Source organism: Carassius gibelio, chromosome B14, assembly GCF_023724105.1.
Source record: "Carassius gibelio isolate Cgi1373 ecotype wild population from Czech Republic chromosome B14, carGib1.2-hapl.c, whole genome shotgun sequence".
NCBI lineage: Eukaryota > Metazoa > Chordata > Actinopteri > Cypriniformes > Cyprinidae > Carassius > Carassius gibelio.
In genome coordinates, this window is record NC_068409.1 from 5,966,831 (window position 1) to 5,985,540 (window position 18,710).

At 39.0% G+C, this 18,710-nt stretch overlaps 1 protein-coding gene across 5 annotated transcripts in view; it reads left to right on the forward strand.

Annotated features, from left to right (window-relative positions):
- Positions 1-18,710, forward strand: part of LOC127970976 (transcriptional regulator ATRX-like) — a 49,192-nt gene that overhangs the window by 17,081 nt on the left and 13,401 nt on the right. For all 5 annotated transcript variants that reach the window (XM_052573693.1, XM_052573694.1, XM_052573698.1 and 2 more), the window contains 17 exons: positions 2,896-2,995; positions 3,083-3,268; positions 3,345-3,486; positions 4,207-4,316; positions 4,389-4,535; positions 5,722-5,899; positions 6,099-6,236; positions 6,368-6,543; positions 6,622-6,739; positions 8,861-8,991; positions 10,021-10,115; positions 10,189-10,328; positions 11,767-11,917; positions 12,012-12,112; positions 12,919-13,027; positions 15,341-15,518; positions 15,620-15,811. In XM_052573693.1, the coding sequence (XP_052429653.1) occupies positions 2,896-2,995; positions 3,083-3,268; positions 3,345-3,486; positions 4,207-4,316; positions 4,389-4,535; positions 5,722-5,899; positions 6,099-6,236; positions 6,368-6,543; positions 6,622-6,739; positions 8,861-8,991; positions 10,021-10,115; positions 10,189-10,328; positions 11,767-11,917; positions 12,012-12,112; positions 12,919-13,027; positions 15,341-15,518; positions 15,620-15,811 (2,392 nt within the window). The remainder of the gene's footprint in view (positions 1-2,895; positions 2,996-3,082; positions 3,269-3,344; positions 3,487-4,206; positions 4,317-4,388; positions 4,536-5,721; positions 5,900-6,098; positions 6,237-6,367; positions 6,544-6,621; positions 6,740-8,860; positions 8,992-10,020; positions 10,116-10,188; positions 10,329-11,766; positions 11,918-12,011; positions 12,113-12,918; positions 13,028-15,340; positions 15,519-15,619; positions 15,812-18,710) is intronic.

The following is an 18,710-nucleotide window of genomic DNA, read 5'->3' on the forward strand; positions in this document are numbered from 1 at the left end:
ATTTTGTTGAAATATAATTTTTTTCCATTTAGTTCTGCCCTTCGTAAGCAACAGAAGATACTTGTATGTTTCCCGGTACACAAATTAAGTACAATTTACCTTGATCTCCAAAAGTTTTCACCCCCAAGCTCTTAATGCATCTTGTTTCCTTCTGGAGCATCAGTGAATGTTTGAATCTTTTTAAATAGTTGTGTTTGAGTCCCTCAAATGTCCTCAGTCTGATAAGATGCGTCTCAAAATCATAAAGTCACTGCTGGAAAGTGTTCAAATCTGCAAAGATGCTGGAAAACTGAAGAATCTGCAGGAGCTTAAAGATTTTTCTGAAGAACGCTGCTCAGTTTAACTGTTCAGAACAAACAAGGGACTCATGCACAACCATCACAAAACAGAAAGACAGTCCTGGATCACCAGGTAACAGAACACAGTACTAAGAACCAAGGGTTCCCAAACTTTTGAGTAGGGTTATTTTAATAATTTCAGCATTTTTTTTGTCTTGTGGACTAAATGTTAATATCTTTTATGTACAATATCTTACTCAGGACAGTACTAAATAAAAAATAACATGCATTTAGTATGATCTCTCTTATTTTTTGAAAATTACTCATATTTTCACTGATTCTGCAAGGGGTGCCCAAACTTTCGAGCCCCACTGTATATATATATATATATATGTATTTAAATAATCATCACATTTGCATGTTCATTGGTTCTCTGATGTGATTACATGACATGCAGGTACACAATTTTCTTTTAGTTAGTTCTTTATTTTGATTGACTTTTAAATGATTAATTAAAAGGGGTCATGTAATGTGATTTCCATTTTTCCTTTCTCTTTGGAGTGTTACAAGCTCTTGGTGCATAAAGAAGATTTGTAAAGTCGCAAATCCAAAGAGATATTCTTTATAAATGTTTAGACTGGTCCATGCTCCTAAACTTATCAGAACAATGAGCTTTGTAAAAATGAATGCGTTTCAGTTCATATTTGACTTTAGCTGCTTTGCTCAGCTCTTGTTGCACTGCTGCAGGTCAACACACTGGTACAGTATGTTCACATCAGTCACCTGACTCTAATTCAGCTGCAACAACGAGGAGCTCAGTATTTCTGCAGAGCATCACGAGGGAAATCTGTTACAATCACTAGACAGTTAATCAGTGAATGGATATGACTCCCAACCCTGACCTTGATACAGTCTCTGTGTGTTCACAGCGATCTACGCTTGCTTTTCTCTTTAGGAGCACTTGTGCTCATAACTTCTTGTGCTTCTTAACTTCATGAGCACAGTCAAAAATTTAGGAGCAGCTTCTAATCAGTAATCAGATTTAAAAAGAAGCAAGAAGCTAAAGAAAAAAAAAATTGCACACAATAGCCTAATCCACTTTGAAGCTTTGAAGAGGTCAGAATGCTCTCAATAGTGCAGCGGTAGAAGTTTGACATGATGTTAGAGGAGATGCCAAACCTCTTCAGTCTCCGCAGGAAGTAGAGACGCTGACGGGCTGTTCTCACTATGGTCTCTGAGTGAAGGCTCCAGGAAAGATCCTCAGAGATGTGAATGCCAAGGAACTTGTAGCTCTGAACTGTCTCTGCTATCTCTCCATTGATGTGAATGGGAACGTGAGCCTCTCTCTGTTACTTCCTGTAGTCCACAGTCATCTCCTTGGTCTTTCTGACGTTTAGAGAGAGATTGTTATCAGCACACCATGCTGTGAGTGCATTAACCTCATCTCTGAAGGATGTCTCATCCCCATTAGTGATGAGTCCTAGGATAATAGTATCGGTGAAATGTGGCTGCTGTCGCATCATCCAGGTGGATGCTGTACACTGGTGGTGGATGAGGAGATACCCCCTGACTATGTAAAGCCCTTTGAGTGCCTAGAAAAGCACTATATAAATGTAAGGAATTATTATTATGAAATTATTACATTACTCAACACTGCAAAAACACTTAAGAAGCTCTGAGTGCGATCACAAGTATGATGATGATCGAGTCAGTCACACTGGTGCTCCCAAATATTGTTTCATATTCGCACACAGTAGTTTTCAGTCGCAAATGCATTTTCAGTATTGATAATAATCATAAATGTGAAGCATATGCACATGAAAATATTGCAGTTAGCACCTATAAACACCATATAAATGGAAACTGCCTAATGTCACCGAGTGAAATCTCGATCCAGGAAGTGCTGTGCATGCTTCAGGAAGCTGATGGAGGCCATATACTGCATCTTTGCTTTAATAATATCACTGAATATGATCCAGATAAAAATAAGAATTTTCTCAGCTTTTTTTATCAAAATGTAGCTTTTTTTATGAAACCTACTTACATTTAAGTATTTATGTATATATATATATATTAAAAAGAATCACTGAATACAAAATATAATTGATGTATATAATTATATATATAAAGAGGAGGGTCTGATCTTTATTTGGATGCATTGCATGTTCAGATATTCATACAACATGGGGGCATGACATTTTAGTGAAAATGGACTAAAAATCCTTAAAAATGCTGGCGGTGGCTGGCAACTGTTTTCAAAACCGCTGATGGGGAAAGAGTTAAAGTGTCATTTTTAGCAGTTTGTAAAGCCCACCGACCAGTTCATTTTAATCTTTAATATTATAATAATGTAGTACCAACTGACTCTCATGTATGTTGATAGATCTGTTTTGCTCAAAAATATTTGGCATGTACTGTACCTGATATATTCCCAAAATAATCAAAGTTGATCGTGTAATCAAAATTGAATCACAAGCTTGTGAAGGACAATCGAAGTGTGATATTTGTATCAAAACACAGCCCTAATTATTACTGCTCATGGTTTATTAATGTACTTTTACACTGACTCAATCACTCCTCAATGGGGAAATGAAAGAAGTTGTGTCGACACTTGCAGGTCGTCCAATAAAGCTGCCAAGGACCGAGAGAGAAGTTACAAGAAAGAGAAGAAGAAGCGCCGTCGCATTAAGGTTCAAGACTCCTCGTCCAGTGGCAAGGTACAGTAACGCACTCATCTGTTTCGGCTCAGAGAAGACATAAACCAGCGATGCCTCATGAGAAGGGTTTGTTCTTCTGCTCCACAGAGCGGAGGAGAAGAGGATGGAGAAGATGAAGGAGATGAGAAAGGAACGCCCAAAAATCGCAAGAAGATCCGCAAGATCATCAAAGATGACAAACTGCGGACGGAGACCCGTGATGCTCTGAAGGAGGAAGAGGAGAGGAGGAAGCGCATTGCTGAGAGAGAGCGGCTGAGGGAGAAACTACGAGAGGTACAGACCCAGGATCCAGATGTTTTGGGCTCAAACTCTTCTGCTGTATCAGGGAAACTCACGTCTTTGTTTTCAGACTATCGTGGTGGAGGAGTCATCGCAGGTCACGTGTCCCATCACCACGAAGCTGGTGCTGGACGAGGACGAGGAGACCAAGGAACCGTTAGTGCAGGTTCACAGGAACCTGGTGACCAAACTCAAACCCCATCAGGTGGACGGTGAGTCTACTCACTATCAGAAAAACTATTATGCATGACATTTTGTATTATTATTATTATTATTTATAGTGTCCCTATTATTGGTAACGAAAGGTTTCATATATTGGTTTTGGTAATACCCGTCAACAGACTGACATGCATGCAAGGTCAAAAACCAAAATTTATCCAAAATGATTTGTTTAACGATAATTTTTTCTAGATCTCTCCTTTGCGTGATGCTAATCTTTGGTGATTGGTCATTGGATAATGCATGTAAAGCCTGATAAAGCAGTGTTTGTGAGCACAGTGCTGCTTTGTGTAAGGTGTTAATGGGAAACAGCTATTTTTACCACAAAGCAGCACCTAGTGGCTAAGAATGAATTTGCATTGACCAATCTGAAAAGACCAACAAGTGGGCGGGTAATATGCTAATGGTTCATGTCGAGGTCAATAGAGAAATTTGTGTTTCACAGACGTACCTTCAATTGTTTTCCAAATTGCTATTTTAATCCTGTCCGAATCTGCCTTGTCTGTGTTTCTCGGCAGACTCTGTGATCCTCTGAGAAAACGATACGAACCCATCCGAATGCAAATGTCTGTGATTGTCGACAATATTTTTCACGTCTTTCTAATTTTTCATGCATTTATTTAGGTGATCATAGCGATGTCCTTTTATGAATGGAGGACAGATGGGTAAAGGCCCACTAAGTGATGGTTTTGTGTGTTTTTGTCTGTGTGCAGGAGTGCAGTTCATGTGGGACTGCTGCTGTGAGTCTGTGAAGAAGGTGGAGAAGTCTTCTGGCTCCGGCTGTATTCTGGCCCACTGCATGGGGCTGGGAAAAACCCTCCAGGTAACTCAAACTAACATGACAATTATATACAGGAGGATAGTGTTTGACTGCTGTTCTCCTGTGGTCCTGCAGGTGGTGACGTTTCTCCACACTTTGCTGCTGTGTGAGAAGCTGAACTTCAGCACTGCTCTGGTGGTGTGTCCTCTCAACACGGTGCTCAACTGGCTCAACGAGTTTGAGAAGTGGCAAGAGGGCCTGAAGGACGAGGAGAGTTTAGAGGTACAGTGACACCTAGAGCTCCCCATTATTATCCACAAAGGTGCATTCGAAAACGTTTTTATTACAAATAAAGACATTCATTTTGAAGTGATCATTATTGCAGGTAATATGTGTATTTTAGAGGAGTAAAATGAGGGGGGGGGGGGTGTCATACTTGCATACTGTGCCATTATCATTCATTATTGCATCATGTGCACTTTTCTAATTTAATTATAAATTAAACCTTTTTAATAAATGCAAGTTTTGGTACTTTTACTCTTAAACATATGTAACCATAAAACCATAAGGCTCAATAAAAAAATACAAAAAATCAATTTAAACTTAAAATAAGCTTCCCATTGATGTATGCTAGCAACATGCTAGTCGCATGCTAATCATGCTAGAAACATGCTAACAACATGCTAATCATGCTTAAATCATGCTAGCAACATGCTAATCATGCTAGCAAAATGCTAGTTGCATGCTAGTCATTCTAGAAACGCGTTAACAACATGCTAGCAACATGCTAATCATGCTAGAAACATGTTAGCGACATGCTAGCAACATGCTAATCATGCTAGAAACATGCTAATCATGCTAGAAACATGCTAGCAACATGCTAATCGCATGCTAATCATGCTAGAAACATCTTAACAACATGCTAGCAACATGCTAATCATGCTAGAAACATGCTAGCAACATGCTAGTCGCATGCTAATCATGCTAGATACATGTGTGACCCTGTACCACAAAACCAAAAGGCTCAATTAAAAAAAAATGAATTTAAACTTAAAATAATCTTTCTATTGATGTATGTTTTGTTAGGATAGAACAATACTTGGCTGAGATACAACTATTTGAAAATCTGTAATCTGAGGGTGCAAAACAAAAGTTTTCTAAAAACTTTTAGAAAATCACCTTTAAAGTTGTCCAAATTAAGTTCTTAGCAATACATATTACTAATCAAAAATGAAGTTTTGATATATTTACAGTAGGAAAATACTTTACTTAATATCCTAATGATTTTTGGGCAATTTTGACCCATACAATATATTGTTGGCTATTGCTACAAATACACCTGTGCTACTTATGACTGCTTTTGTGCTCCAGGGACACAGATATGTAAAAGAAAACCAAGGAGCACATTTCTTCTGAGTTGTGGACATTAATCTGACTGTGTGTGTGTGTGTGTGTGTGTGTGTTTCAGGTGCAGGAGCTGGCCACGGTGAAGAGGCCTCAGGAGAGAGCATACGCTTTACAGCGCTGGCAGGAGGATGGCGGCGTCATGATCATAGGCTACGAGATGTACCGCAACCTCACGCAAGGACGAAACATCAAGAGCAAGAAGCTGAAGGAAATCTTTCAGAAAACTCTAGTCGATCCAGGTGAAGTTTCTGCAGTAGGAAAGCGCTTGGTGAACATGAGCATCAGCTGGTCAAAAGACTGTGATTCCTGTCAAATCTGTCACGTCATTTTTGTCTGTACAGTTTAAAGTGTAATTTTCTAGATGAGGAAATCTGTTGTGTGTGAGAGCACTGCACACATTCAGATGATGGACTGAATGGATGATGTTTTGATGCACAGGTCCAGATTTTGTCATCTGTGACGAGGGTCACGTGCTGAAGAACGAAGCGTCTGCTGTCTCCAAAGCCATGAACTCCATCCAGACTCGTCGGAGAGTGGTGCTGACAGGAACGCCTCTGCAGAACAACCTGATCGAGTGTACATCACATCATTACTGCTGCTGCTTTCATTCATTTGTGTATTTATATCTGTAGTGGCTGGCAATCTAAGAGTTTAGTATGTGGAAAGCATCACGACGAGGGAGTGAAAGTGCCATCTTCTCCCCTCAGATCACTGTATGGTGAACTTCATCAAGGAGAACCTGCTGGGATCAGTGAAGGAGTTCAGAAACCGCTTCATCAACCCCATCCAGAACGGCCAGTGCGCCGACTCCACGCTCACTGACGTCCGAGTCATGAAGAAGCGCGCGCACATCCTCTACGAGATGCTGGCGGGCTGCGTCCAGGTAAGCCAGAAGACCACAGCCAGTGTGTTCAGTGCTAGCTCATAATGAACAGACCTGTAAAAGTGTTGTCTTCCGCAGAGAAGAGACTACACCGCGCTCACCAAATTCCTGCCACCGAAACACGAGTATGTGTTAGCGATACGGTTAACACCCATTCAGTGCAAGCTTTACCGCTACTACCTGGATCACTTCACAGGTACATTATACTCACTTCAGTGTGTTTAGCATTGCTCTGTTAAAGAGAACTTGATTATTTTCGTTATATACAGTGGTGGCCAAAATGATTATAAGATTAGTATTCTCAACCGGCTGAAAAAATGCTTTCAACTCCGTTATTTCTCTCTTTTGCTTTAGTGATCAGACAAAACAAAATTCTGCTTTCAGACAAAAATCACACTGGATTATTTTCAATTAATGGCTAAATGAGTGTTTGGAAATGTAAACTGATAATTCCTACTGAAATACTACAGCAAAAGAGAGAAATAACTGACTTAAAACCATTTTTTAGCTGCTGGAAATGCTACCGTTCTAATAATTTTGGCCACCTATGAATACAGACATTAAATGTATTAAAATACATCTATTTTCTGCCTGATGTGAACTATTCCTGAGTGAAGCTGAACATGAAGTGAAATGCTCTGTCATGTTGAGTTTTAATGGTGAAACATGCAGTCTCTCAGCTGAGGGTTTGAGTCTCCGGAGGTGAAAGCAGACTCTCGTTCTGTCACAGAAGTGGTTAGGGGTGTTGTAGCTCGGGTCGGGGTCGGAGAGGATGAGTGGCAGCTGGCTCCAGGCCGATCTCAAACTCTTCCCACGTCCTCATCTAATGAAGAGCTTTGGGAGAGTTTCCCAGCCCGAGGCTCATTACAACGGCTTTCCTCTGAGCTCGCTGCTGTTGTGTCTGTGGGTGCAGACCCCCAGAGACCACCAACCAGACACTGTCTCTGCCTTAATGCCTGCGCTTTTGTCCTGGTGGCCTGCTTTACCCAAACCCTGATCCAATTTCATGCTGCATTGAGGTGAACTCGCATTCAGCATTTTAGACCGTGTTGAAGCTGCTGTTTTTATTCATATACCATCCCAGCTTTGTATGCAGCGATGACTATACCCTGGCCCTGTTTATAACTGCTTTTAGGATGTGTAAATATGTTTAGAAAAAATGTATAAATAGCATACCATTGATAGTTTTGAAAAAGAAGCTTTTCAAAGGAATGTGGTTCCTACAAACACTACAGTATTAGTCCCTAATGATGTGCATTGCTAGAATTAATTTATGTGCAACATGTGATGCATCCAAAAACATGCATTCTGACTCCACTTAAGTTTGCATTAGTTTAATTTAAGAGGTCACACCAGCATCTATTAGTCACATGTCTTCACATGACTTCGCAGGTCAGAGCTGAATTGGATTTTGGGAAAGCAGCAATATTCATATGAGCTTGCATTTCCTGTCGCACACATTTAAATGAATGGAAGTCAGTGTGTAACGATCGGCCTTTTAATAAAACAGGGTCAGATTATACTGTGTGAGAGCTTGGAGTGTTTAAAAAGATGAGACGGACAACAATTTAGAAGTGAAAATCAGATATGTATCTACAATATTCACAACTATAACACCTAGGCTGTTTAAAGCACAGGCTTTCAGTTCCATACCATAAAACTGTCATATAAATACATACACATATAAATGCAAATGTTGTCTTTATCTTGAAACACTAGCTTATAGATAAAGTAAAGACTAGCATAATCATACTAGCAGCAAAAAACAGACACAACATTACAGTACAGTATTACAGTAGCATTCAGCATTCAGATTGGGATTGTATATCTTGCACTGTGTTTTCATTCTGGGTGCCATGATGCTCAAATGGTGACCAATCAGAGCTCAAGATAACACACTTACTGTTTAGAGTTAATAGATTTCACACTATCATCGCTTTCAGGATGGATTATCACTGTTGCTCAGGAACGATCTCTTCAGGCGCTGTGCAGTATTCAGTCCTAGTGTTTCTTTATGAACATAGCCAGTCGTTTGTCTTGAAAATCTGCTCGGTGTACTGCGAGAATGACACACAGTGGTTTTGAGATGTTTGTAGCAAAGCCTTCCTCGTAGTTGTTTTTCAGAGGAGGATTTAGTTGCTTTGCTTCTCTAAGCATCAGTGTGTATCCCGGCAGTGCTGAGAGCGTGTTTACCTGCTCACCTAATCCTCGGGGCTAATCTCAGTTCAGGATTTGGGGCGCTGCGGTGCGCTGTGTTCTGGCACGCTGGGGTAGAAACCGTGCCAGCGGCGGGCGCTAAACGTCTCTCTCTGAACAGGTGTGGGATCTGCTTTGGAGAGTGGACGAGGCCGCGCCGGGACCAAACTCTTCCAGGATTTCCAGATGCTCAGCAGAATCTGGACCCATCCGTGGTGCCTCCAGCTGGACTATATCAGTAAAGAAAACAAGGTGAGGGATTCAAGACCTCTCTGAAAACACAATTTACATGAGGGGGAAGTTTCCCTGAAGTCATCGCTTTCTGTGCACATACGGGACACCAGACCCCAAAAAAAGACTAGGGAGCCAAATGATGTTCTTTACTTGCCAAAGAAGCACTTTTGTACACGCTCAGGTTCACATTATCTATCCCAAGTTTATTATGTTAAGCTCTAGAAAACCAGACAATCCGTTAGATTTACAGCATTTAAAACGATTGTTCACCCAAACATGAAAATACTGTCCAGAAGACTTTGGTTAACCTCAGAAATACAGACGAATCCTCCGTCCCTCTATTCAAATGCCAGGTAACTAAACTGGTCATAAATCTGCCCTAAACGAATCCATCTGAAAAGAAAAACCTAATCTTGTTCATCTAAATAATGATTGACAAACACACACATTACAGGAGCTCAAGTGTGCATGTGTGATGCACCAGAACTATTGAGGTTTGTTCTAGCTTATGTGATTTGCTAAATGTACGGGTGTTTAAAAACATAATTAAACCTGTTTATCATATTAAGCTCTTCGCAAGACTTTTTTGACCCTTTTATCTGATGTTCTAAACTTTGGTTATATAGACTTTCAGTGGAGGTTTCATTAAAAGTATCGGTGACACTATTTATTTAGTGTCACCTATTGAGTTATTTAGACCTATTCTCACTATTAACCAATTGCTTATTAGAATGTATATTACTAGCAATATTGGCTGTTTATTAACACATGCCTTATTTGCATGTCCGTATTCTAGATCCTTTAATCCACCCCATACCTAAACGTGACCGCTACCTTACAAACTCTTAATTAACAGCCATTTGGAAGTTTACTGATGCAGAAGTCATAGTTATTGGTGAATATCTGTTCCCTAATCTAAAGTGTTGCCAAAATATCTTGTGTTTTGAGAATGAACTAAAGTCCTACAGGTTTGGAAGAGATCAGGTTGATTAATTTGGCTGAACAATTGCTGTAACTTGCTGTTTTTGTCTCTCTCTCTCTCCACAGGGATACTTCGACGAGGACAGTATGGAGGAGTTCATAGCCTCAGAGACAGAGGAGTCCTCCATGAGTTTGACCTCTGAAGATGAGAAGCCCAAAAGGTTTGAGATAACTCTTTTTTGGTAGGCGTCCTGTTTGCTGCCTGTATAATGAGCGATCTGGTTCCCCGTACAGAAAGAAGAAGCGAGGCAAAGGGAAAGAGCAGAGCTCAGACAAGTCCGACAGCGATGACCTGGAAGTGATTAAGGAGTGGAACACCAGTTCTCGTGGAGGAAACCCTGAGGGGCGCAACAGAGCAGAGCCTGTGGAGGAGGGTATGACCAAATCATCTCCTCAGATAGCAGTTCAGCAGTGCTGTTGGTACTAATAATGGTTAAAGGGATAGTTAAAGGGACAGTTCACCTGAAAATACAATCATCTTTCTGGACACTCAAGTTGTTCCAAACCTGTGTGGAAGCAGATATTTTGAAGAATATTGGGAATCAAAAAAATTGACAGAAGTCGGCCGATATATTTTATTTGACAGCTGATGCTGACATCATGAAAATTAAGGTGGCCGATATAATTGTATTTTTTTTAATTCATATTAAATTTGAAAATGGATAAAAAAAAATAATGTGTTAAACATACTTATACTGTAGATGACAACTTATTTTTTTACATACAAATAAATATTTGATACAAATATAATTAAAAAGGAAGTAAACACTGTAACCAACAGGGCATTCAGTATTTTTAAATAAAAAGCCAAGGTAACACTCATTTCACATGAATATGACAGTAGACAAATGCATAACGCTTGAAATCACGAGTTTAAAGCTGAACAACGATCGTGATCATGCTGGATACATATACACACTTCACAAGATCTCACAGCTGGATTCCACTAAGTTTGCAAGGTTTGTGAAATTAAATGTTCATTAGTCATTCAAAAATTTGCTTAAATTATATAAATGCGTATTAGCTGAATGCTGACGGCAAACGAGTACGTATTATAATATTTGCCTTTCTATTGCTAATAATATAAAAGCAATCGTTATAATACTTTTTGTATACATTAATTCCTATGATTCACAGTTCTTTCTGATTATTGGACAGACTTCTATCTGTATTAGACAGAACTGTTAACGACTAACAGTGAACAAGAGAGGCATTCTCAGCGCCGTCAAAATAAAAGTCCTGCCTCGAACACATCGCTCAAACAGGACATATCAGCCGATGCCGATTTTTAAAAAAGACCAAATATTGTCCAATATATCGGTCGACCACTAGTTGACAATAGCCATTGACTTCTATAATATTTTTTAATACTTTGGAAGCCAGCAACTGTTCTTCAAAATATCTTCTTTTGTGTTCGGCACAAGAAAGAATGTCTGAATTTGAGTAAATTATGACATTGTTGTGTGGACTTTCCTTTACACAGAAAAACATTTGCATAAAAAAAGATTTGTTTTATTGACCAATACTGATGACCAAGGTTAGCTTTTTACAGTTGGTTTTATAACAGTTCACATATTCTACAAATTAACTTACTTTACACACTATTTACACGATTTAATATTTCACATTAAAATTTTTTTTTTTTTTAATTATTATTCATTAGAATGGTGTTGGTGGATTTTGGACTTGACGCTAGATGCAATAAAACAACTTTTTTTGTTGAACATTTGGATCTGAGATCCCTGCATTGCACGTCTTCTGCAGAAATGGCCACAGTGTATATCAGTGTATATCTGTGATGTTTTCCCTTAGTTCGGGCGTCGAACTCAGGTCCTGGCAGCCCATCACCTGACTGGTACAAAGAGTTTGTGGCCGAGGCAGATTCTGAAATACTGGAGCATTCTGGGAAAATGGTGCTTCTTTTTGAGATCCTCCGCATGGCTGAAGAATTGGAAGAAAAAGTGTGAGTTGAGTTTTGTCAGAGTAGCATCTCCTAATCGAGGGTCTTCCATGTCATACGGTCATGTGTGTGACGGTCAGGTGTGCTGTGTGCTCAGGTTGGTGTTCAGCCAGTCTCTCATTTCTCTGGACCTCATTGAAGATTTCCTGGAGTTGGCAGGCAAAGCCAAAGAGGAAGGGAAGCTTTCGCCGTACAAAGGTCAGGCACTTTCAGCAAAGTTTTTCCTCAGCCTTAATCACGGTGCTTTGTTTGATTTTCTGTGCTAGAGATTTCTGCCTCTCAAAGTATGTACTTAATATATTCTCTTTCAAATAATTACTGGATATTGTATTCCTTGTATTGTGCAGTGCATCATTTTAAATTCTTACTATGTTAGCATGACTTGTTCCGCATCTTATACGACTTTCTCTTTTGTCTGTCTTGACTTCATGTGGTTTGTATGGTGGCCCATGTTGTGAGTGTTTTGTTGAATGTTTACGGCCAGTCTTGTAGTTTTTATTTGAATTATATTTGCTGTAAATGTAACATTAATTTCATCAAATAAGCGAGCACTGATCCACTGAGTGCACGCTGTGGTTACATGCAGAAACTCATCTGATATTTGTGCGCACATCTGACACAGATCTGGGTTAAGTGCCCGCAGAAACACATAAATATGTGCATGTAAACATAAAGCCTCTGGAATAAGGTCACGGTCCTAATTAAACCCTCGCAGCTGTTTTTACTTTCATTTTGAAAATGATTAGGCCTTTTTTATTTTGCAAAAGAAATGTTAGCTTAAGGCCTTGCAATTTGTAATGAAAAGATCACAGAGGAATAATTGGAAACATATTGAAATGTTAGTTATGAACACGAGTGTGGGAGGCCACAATATTAATTGCTGAACATGAGTTCTTTGGGCTTTGCCACCTATGTAGGGTACATGCTTTCCCCTGAGCTCTCCATGTACAGCAAACCCGACCAGGACTGACAGCTGCATTAAATATTTGATTGTTTTTCTCAAGGTGAGGGCAAGTGGTTCAGAAACATTGACTACTATCGTCTAGATGGTTCAACGAATGCCATGACCAGGAAGAAATGGGCAGAGGAGTTCAATGACACCAGTAATGTTCGGTAAAGACACTTTTCCCTTTAGAGTGCAGGCTCCAGACTCATTCTTCTCACCAGTCACTCGTTTGTGACTAACTTTCTCAGTTGGTCGCAGGAGCACGTCATTTGTGACCCTGGAGCAAATGTCTTAAAGGGGTAGTTCACCTAAAAAAGAAAATTAGGCTGTGTTTTACTCACCCCCAAGTCATCCTAGGTGTTTATGACTTTCTTCTTTCAGACAAATCCAGTCTGAGTTATATTAAAAATTGTCTGTGATCTTTCAAGCTCTATCATTGCACTCAGCAGGTGTTGCACTGCATCTAGTGTTGTCAAAAGACCCGGTACTTCGGTACCAAGTCGGTACTAAAAAAATAAAAATGTGACGGTAGCAGGTTTCTTTAAGTACCGGTGGCACCGAGGACCCGGTCAACCCGGTTCTTGATGCACACAGCACTATGATTTCCGCGAAGCAGAAAACGCAGATGGAATCTCAAAATCCAGTCTTGATAATGAAACTTACATTTTAATATGAACAGTCACGGAATTTGTCAAAGTTTGCATAAATTAGTCAAATCAAATCTCCATATGGACCATTATCTGTAAATGTTAAGCCGCAAAAGTTGGTTGAAGTCTGAATCCGGCATGTTCTTCACGTCTCTGAGTGAATGAATGAATGGTTTGTTTACTACATAGACTGAACCGTGTGACGCTTGCAATAATTTCAGCATCTGCCGTCTAAATGAGGACATAAATACATAAACAACATCACCAGAACTGTTCTGAGTCACTTCACAAGCATTTTACCATTTCATTTGAGTAAAACCAGTGTCAATTTAAAGGTATTCACGGCAACCCGTCAACATAAAAGTTCATTTTTACATAAAGGCAATGTGCTAGAAATATTACTATTATTTAGTAGAATGTATGTGATACTGCTACTACTGCTGAAAAAATTTATAAAACTTAATTTTTTTTAAAGAAATAAATCACACAATATTTCTTCTATGTTTTAATTTTCATAGCAAATCCCCCTTTATTTACCAAAAAATAAAATGTGTTTAAATTTCATAAATTAAAAGACAAATTAAATTTGGGTGAAACTTGTTTACTCTTTTTCATAATTATATAACTTGTAGAAAAACCTTTAACACAATTGTAAATAATATAAAGAATGTGAAAATGTTTTTTTTTTTTTTTTAATTTTTATTTTTGTGCGTATTTTTGTGTTTTGCTTTGGTACCGAAATTGTTACGAGAACCGTGGATTTTCACTGGTATCGGCACCGAATACTGAAATTTTGGTACCGTGACCACACTAACTGCATCAGTCCAAAAGAAGTTTATTAAAAAGCACCCATCCATAAAAAATGTGTCTCACACGGCTCTTTGGGTGAACAAAGGCCTCCAGTAGCTATTCGATGCCTTTTTCTTCGAAAAAATATCCATATTTAAAACGTAGTAATCACTTTAATGTAGCTTGCGGCAACAGTACACAGAAGTAGTTCTGGGGGAATGACGTATGGAGGTCAGCACTGTGCATGCTTAAATTGATTATTACGTTTTGAATGTAGTTATTTTTCTTACAAAAATGCATATAAGTAGCTACAGGAGGTCTTTGTTCACCCCCCGGAGCCTTGTGAGAGACTTTTTTTTTAATGGAAGTGCAATTCTTATTTCATTTTTTTGGGACTGAAGCAGTGCAACACCCGCTGACTGCAATGATTGTGCTTGAAAGATCAAAGATGATTTTTAATATAACTCTGACTGGATTTGTCTGAAAGAAGAAAGTCATAAACACCTAGGATGACTTCGGGTGAGTAAAACATAGCCTAATTTTAATTTATGTGTAAACTAACCCTTTAAGTCGCTGAGGTATATTTGTTGTAATAGCCAAAAATACATTGTATGGGTCAAAATTATAGATTTTTCCTTTTTTTTTTTTTTTTTTTTTTTTTTTTTAAATCAGTATATTATTTGTGATTTGAATTTAGTAAACGGGAGTTCCTCTGTTGATATGTTTTAAGCCTCTGGCTTCAGATACTTTTGATTTTGATTTCACAATCTTGTTTTAAAAGAAAAGATAATTGTCTGTTTTGCTTACATCTATACACCTTTAATGTTTTACGGCTAAAACAAAATATGGATTCATGTTATTCTTAATTAAAAAGCACAACAACAATAAAATGGTAAGATAGCCAACAGAATTGGCAGCACTTATGAGCTGAACTACGCCAGTGTGACCACACACAAAATTTAGTTGCACAGGCAGAAAAAAATGGTCTCAAAATATGACCATTTGGTTTTCCATGAAAGCACTTGTGTTCTTGTTCTTCTCAAGGGGTCGATTGTTCCTCATCTCAACCAGAGCTGGTTCTCTTGGGATCAACTTGGTAGCTGCAAACAGGGTCATTATTTTCGACGCCTCATGGAACCCATCCTACGACATTCAGAGTATTTTCAGAGTCTATCGCTTTGGCCAAGTCAGGACTGTGTTTGTCTACAGGTTTTTGGCTCAGGTGAGAAATGTAGTTTTATTTGTTGTGTATGTAATACAGGTTTATTAATAGATCGGGCAGATCAGATCTGTAATGTTTTTTGACATGATTCTTTCCTATAGGGAACCATGGAGGAGAAGATCTATGACCGGCAGGTCGCCAAACAGTCGCTGTCCTTCAGAGTTGTGGACCAGCAGCAGATTGAACGCCACTTTACCATGAACGAACTGACGGAGCTCTACGCGTTTGAGCCTGACCAGCTGGACGACCCCTCTGAGAAGAAGAGCAAGCGGGCCACTCCCATGCTGCCCAAGGTGAAAACACCTGCTTTTCTCCGTTTGGTCTGTCAGCAGATATCATATTAGTGTTCTGTTTCAATTTGTCAAACGAAATCAAATTTATTTGTGTAGCACTGTTCACAATTCACGTTCTTTTAAAACCAGCTTTACAGATAAAACAAAGTTCATTTTGACAAGATTTAAATCTTCGTATGTCTTATATTTGCATTAAGCAGATTAGATCTGGGCGAGAATATAGTCATAGAGTCTGGATGTGCTATGTAGTGCATCGATTACCTGCGTTCATGAAGAATATTCGATCACACTTTATTTTAAGGTCCGATTCTCACTATTAACAAACAATTAACTATGATTTTTGCCTCAAACTCCCAGTTTGCTTCTTTTTAATCAATAGTTAATAAGGTAGTTGTTAAATTTAGGCATTGGTTAGGATTAGGGATGTGAATATGCTCATGAAGAATATGTGCTTTATAAGTACTAATAAACAGCCAATATGTTAATTATAGGCATGCTAATAAACAACTAGTTAATAATTATGAATTGGTCCGTATACTTAAGTGCTATCTTGGGCCCTATAATACACCCGGTGCAATGCAACACAAGATGAAGCGCAAGTGTGTTTGCTAGTTTCAGTCTGGCGCCATTCGCATTTTCCCATCCAGCACCACATCGTTTAATTAACAAATGCATTTGAGCTCATTTGTGCGCCCATTGGCGTGCTGGTCTAAAAAAGAGGTGTGTTCAGGTGCATTGCTATTTTAAGGAGCTGAAAATAGACTGCGCTATAGACCAACTCAAACCTGGTCTAAAGTCAGGCGCAATGTTTTTAGTTTTTTAATGTTTTTTAAACACAGGGACGCACAGCAGCACAAAAACATGCCAAATATAAAAAAATGTAAGGATTGCAATGCATAAAATTTTTTTTGTAGGCTAATTAAATATAAAAATGCCTACATGTCATAATGGATAGTCATCGCATGTATCAGAATATCTATTTGCTCGCACACGAGCAGCTCTGTCTCATCTCGGAGACGGGTTCAGTCTTTGCACTTGCCAAATTCCGCCGTGTAAATAGCCAATTCATCATGGCACGAGCTCATCTGGCTCTTAAAGGGAATGGAAGATTAGACTCTGATTGGTTTGTTGCACATTACACCCAAATAACACCCATTACTCATTAAGAGAATAGGGACAACCCATTTTGGCCATTCGCCCGGGTGCGCCAACCGTTTTTCCATTGTTAAAATAGCAAAAGTGGATTTGGGCAACTGCGCTGTGCACTTTACACTTTGCGTTTAGATCGTTAAAATAGGGCCCCTTATATTTATATTAAAGACCCTGGAGCACAAAAGCAGTAGTCAGTATCACAGGTATATTTGTAGCAATAGCCATCAATACATTCTATGGGTCAAAATTATAGATTTTTCTTTTATGCCAAAAATCATTAGGATATTAAGTAAAGATCAAAATATTAAAAAGTCCAAAGATCAAAAGACCAAATATTGTGCTATTCTAACAAACCATAGATCAATGGAAAGCTTATTTATTCAGATTTCAGATGATGCAAAAATCCTAATTTAGAAAAATTGATCCTTATGACTGGTTTTGTGGTCCAGGGTCACATATAGTACATCAGTACAGTACAGTTTGTTTACAAATCACTGGGTGATAATATAATTTAAGTCTGTTACTGTCTTTTACCGTTATTGTAACACCAAAAATGCTTAAAGAAATCATTACAAGAATGATTTTTATCTGAACATCTCTCTCCAAAACACCTTTGTGTTTCAATTACTGTGCTTCTATTGGGTCTTAATTAGTCTGCTGTAGAAGCATCACACTGTGGTCCAGTTACCTTATATTTAATTGCATTGGTGATTGATCAGGCATTGTCACCTTAAGCACTTAAGTGATCCAAGACTGCCCGTAATGAAAGAAATCTTAAAAATCAAGACTGCAGAAACCCTGCTAAAGTTAGCTGCTCCTGGCCTGTGTTCTGTGCACGTTAACTTTTGATGTGCACCAGGATTGACACACTGTTATTTACTCATGCGCCTGGTTTCCAAAGCATTCAGTCTTCCTGGAGGGATTGGAGGAACAGTGCTCAACTCTCATCTTAATAGTTCTGTCCCCTTCATCTCCGAGTCTATCTAAGCACAGGTGTGCAGTCACAGGAGAGAACCCCTGAAGATTTTACAAGACCACATTGGCCTTCAAGTGTGTGTCCAATCTTTCTCAACAGCACGCAGCTGCACACTGCGACCTCCGTGACCCTTGTTTACTGATGAGTTTTATTCTGCAGAACCAATGATGCCGGGATCCTTTAATTTGAAGGCAGAGCATCCAGTACACATCCAACAAACGTGTCCAAAGTGCACAGCTGTGCAGATATTTGTCTTGTGTACCACAGAAGGTTTATATTGGGGAAGACAGAGCCCCCCACATCTCTATGCTTAAAAATCCTCAATGTTTTATCATGAGCTGCTTATATGAAGTTTGAGAAACTTGTTCTTGATCAAGCTTTTATTCGGAGATGTCGCCCTACCTTTGTATGCAGCAGATGACCACATTTGGCCATATGTGCACCAGAATGTAGCAAGTCAGCTGTTATGGATGGAATCTGCTGCCTGTAATCGTCTGAAGATGAGTCAGTCATCCCTCGAAGCCTGCAGTCATATCTCTATCTCTCACAGTACCCTCGCCAAGTTTATGATACACAGGAAATATTTCTCAACCTGGCAGAGCTCTGCCTATCGCTCTTTTCCTCACTTTGTATAATCTGTCGGCATCTTGATATTTTCTTTTTCCTTATAAAACCAAATGAATATGACAATTGCACTTGTTTTGTAAACACAAAAGTTTTTTGGACAGATTACTTAGATTTGTTGAACTATTAGCTAACATAAATAACATA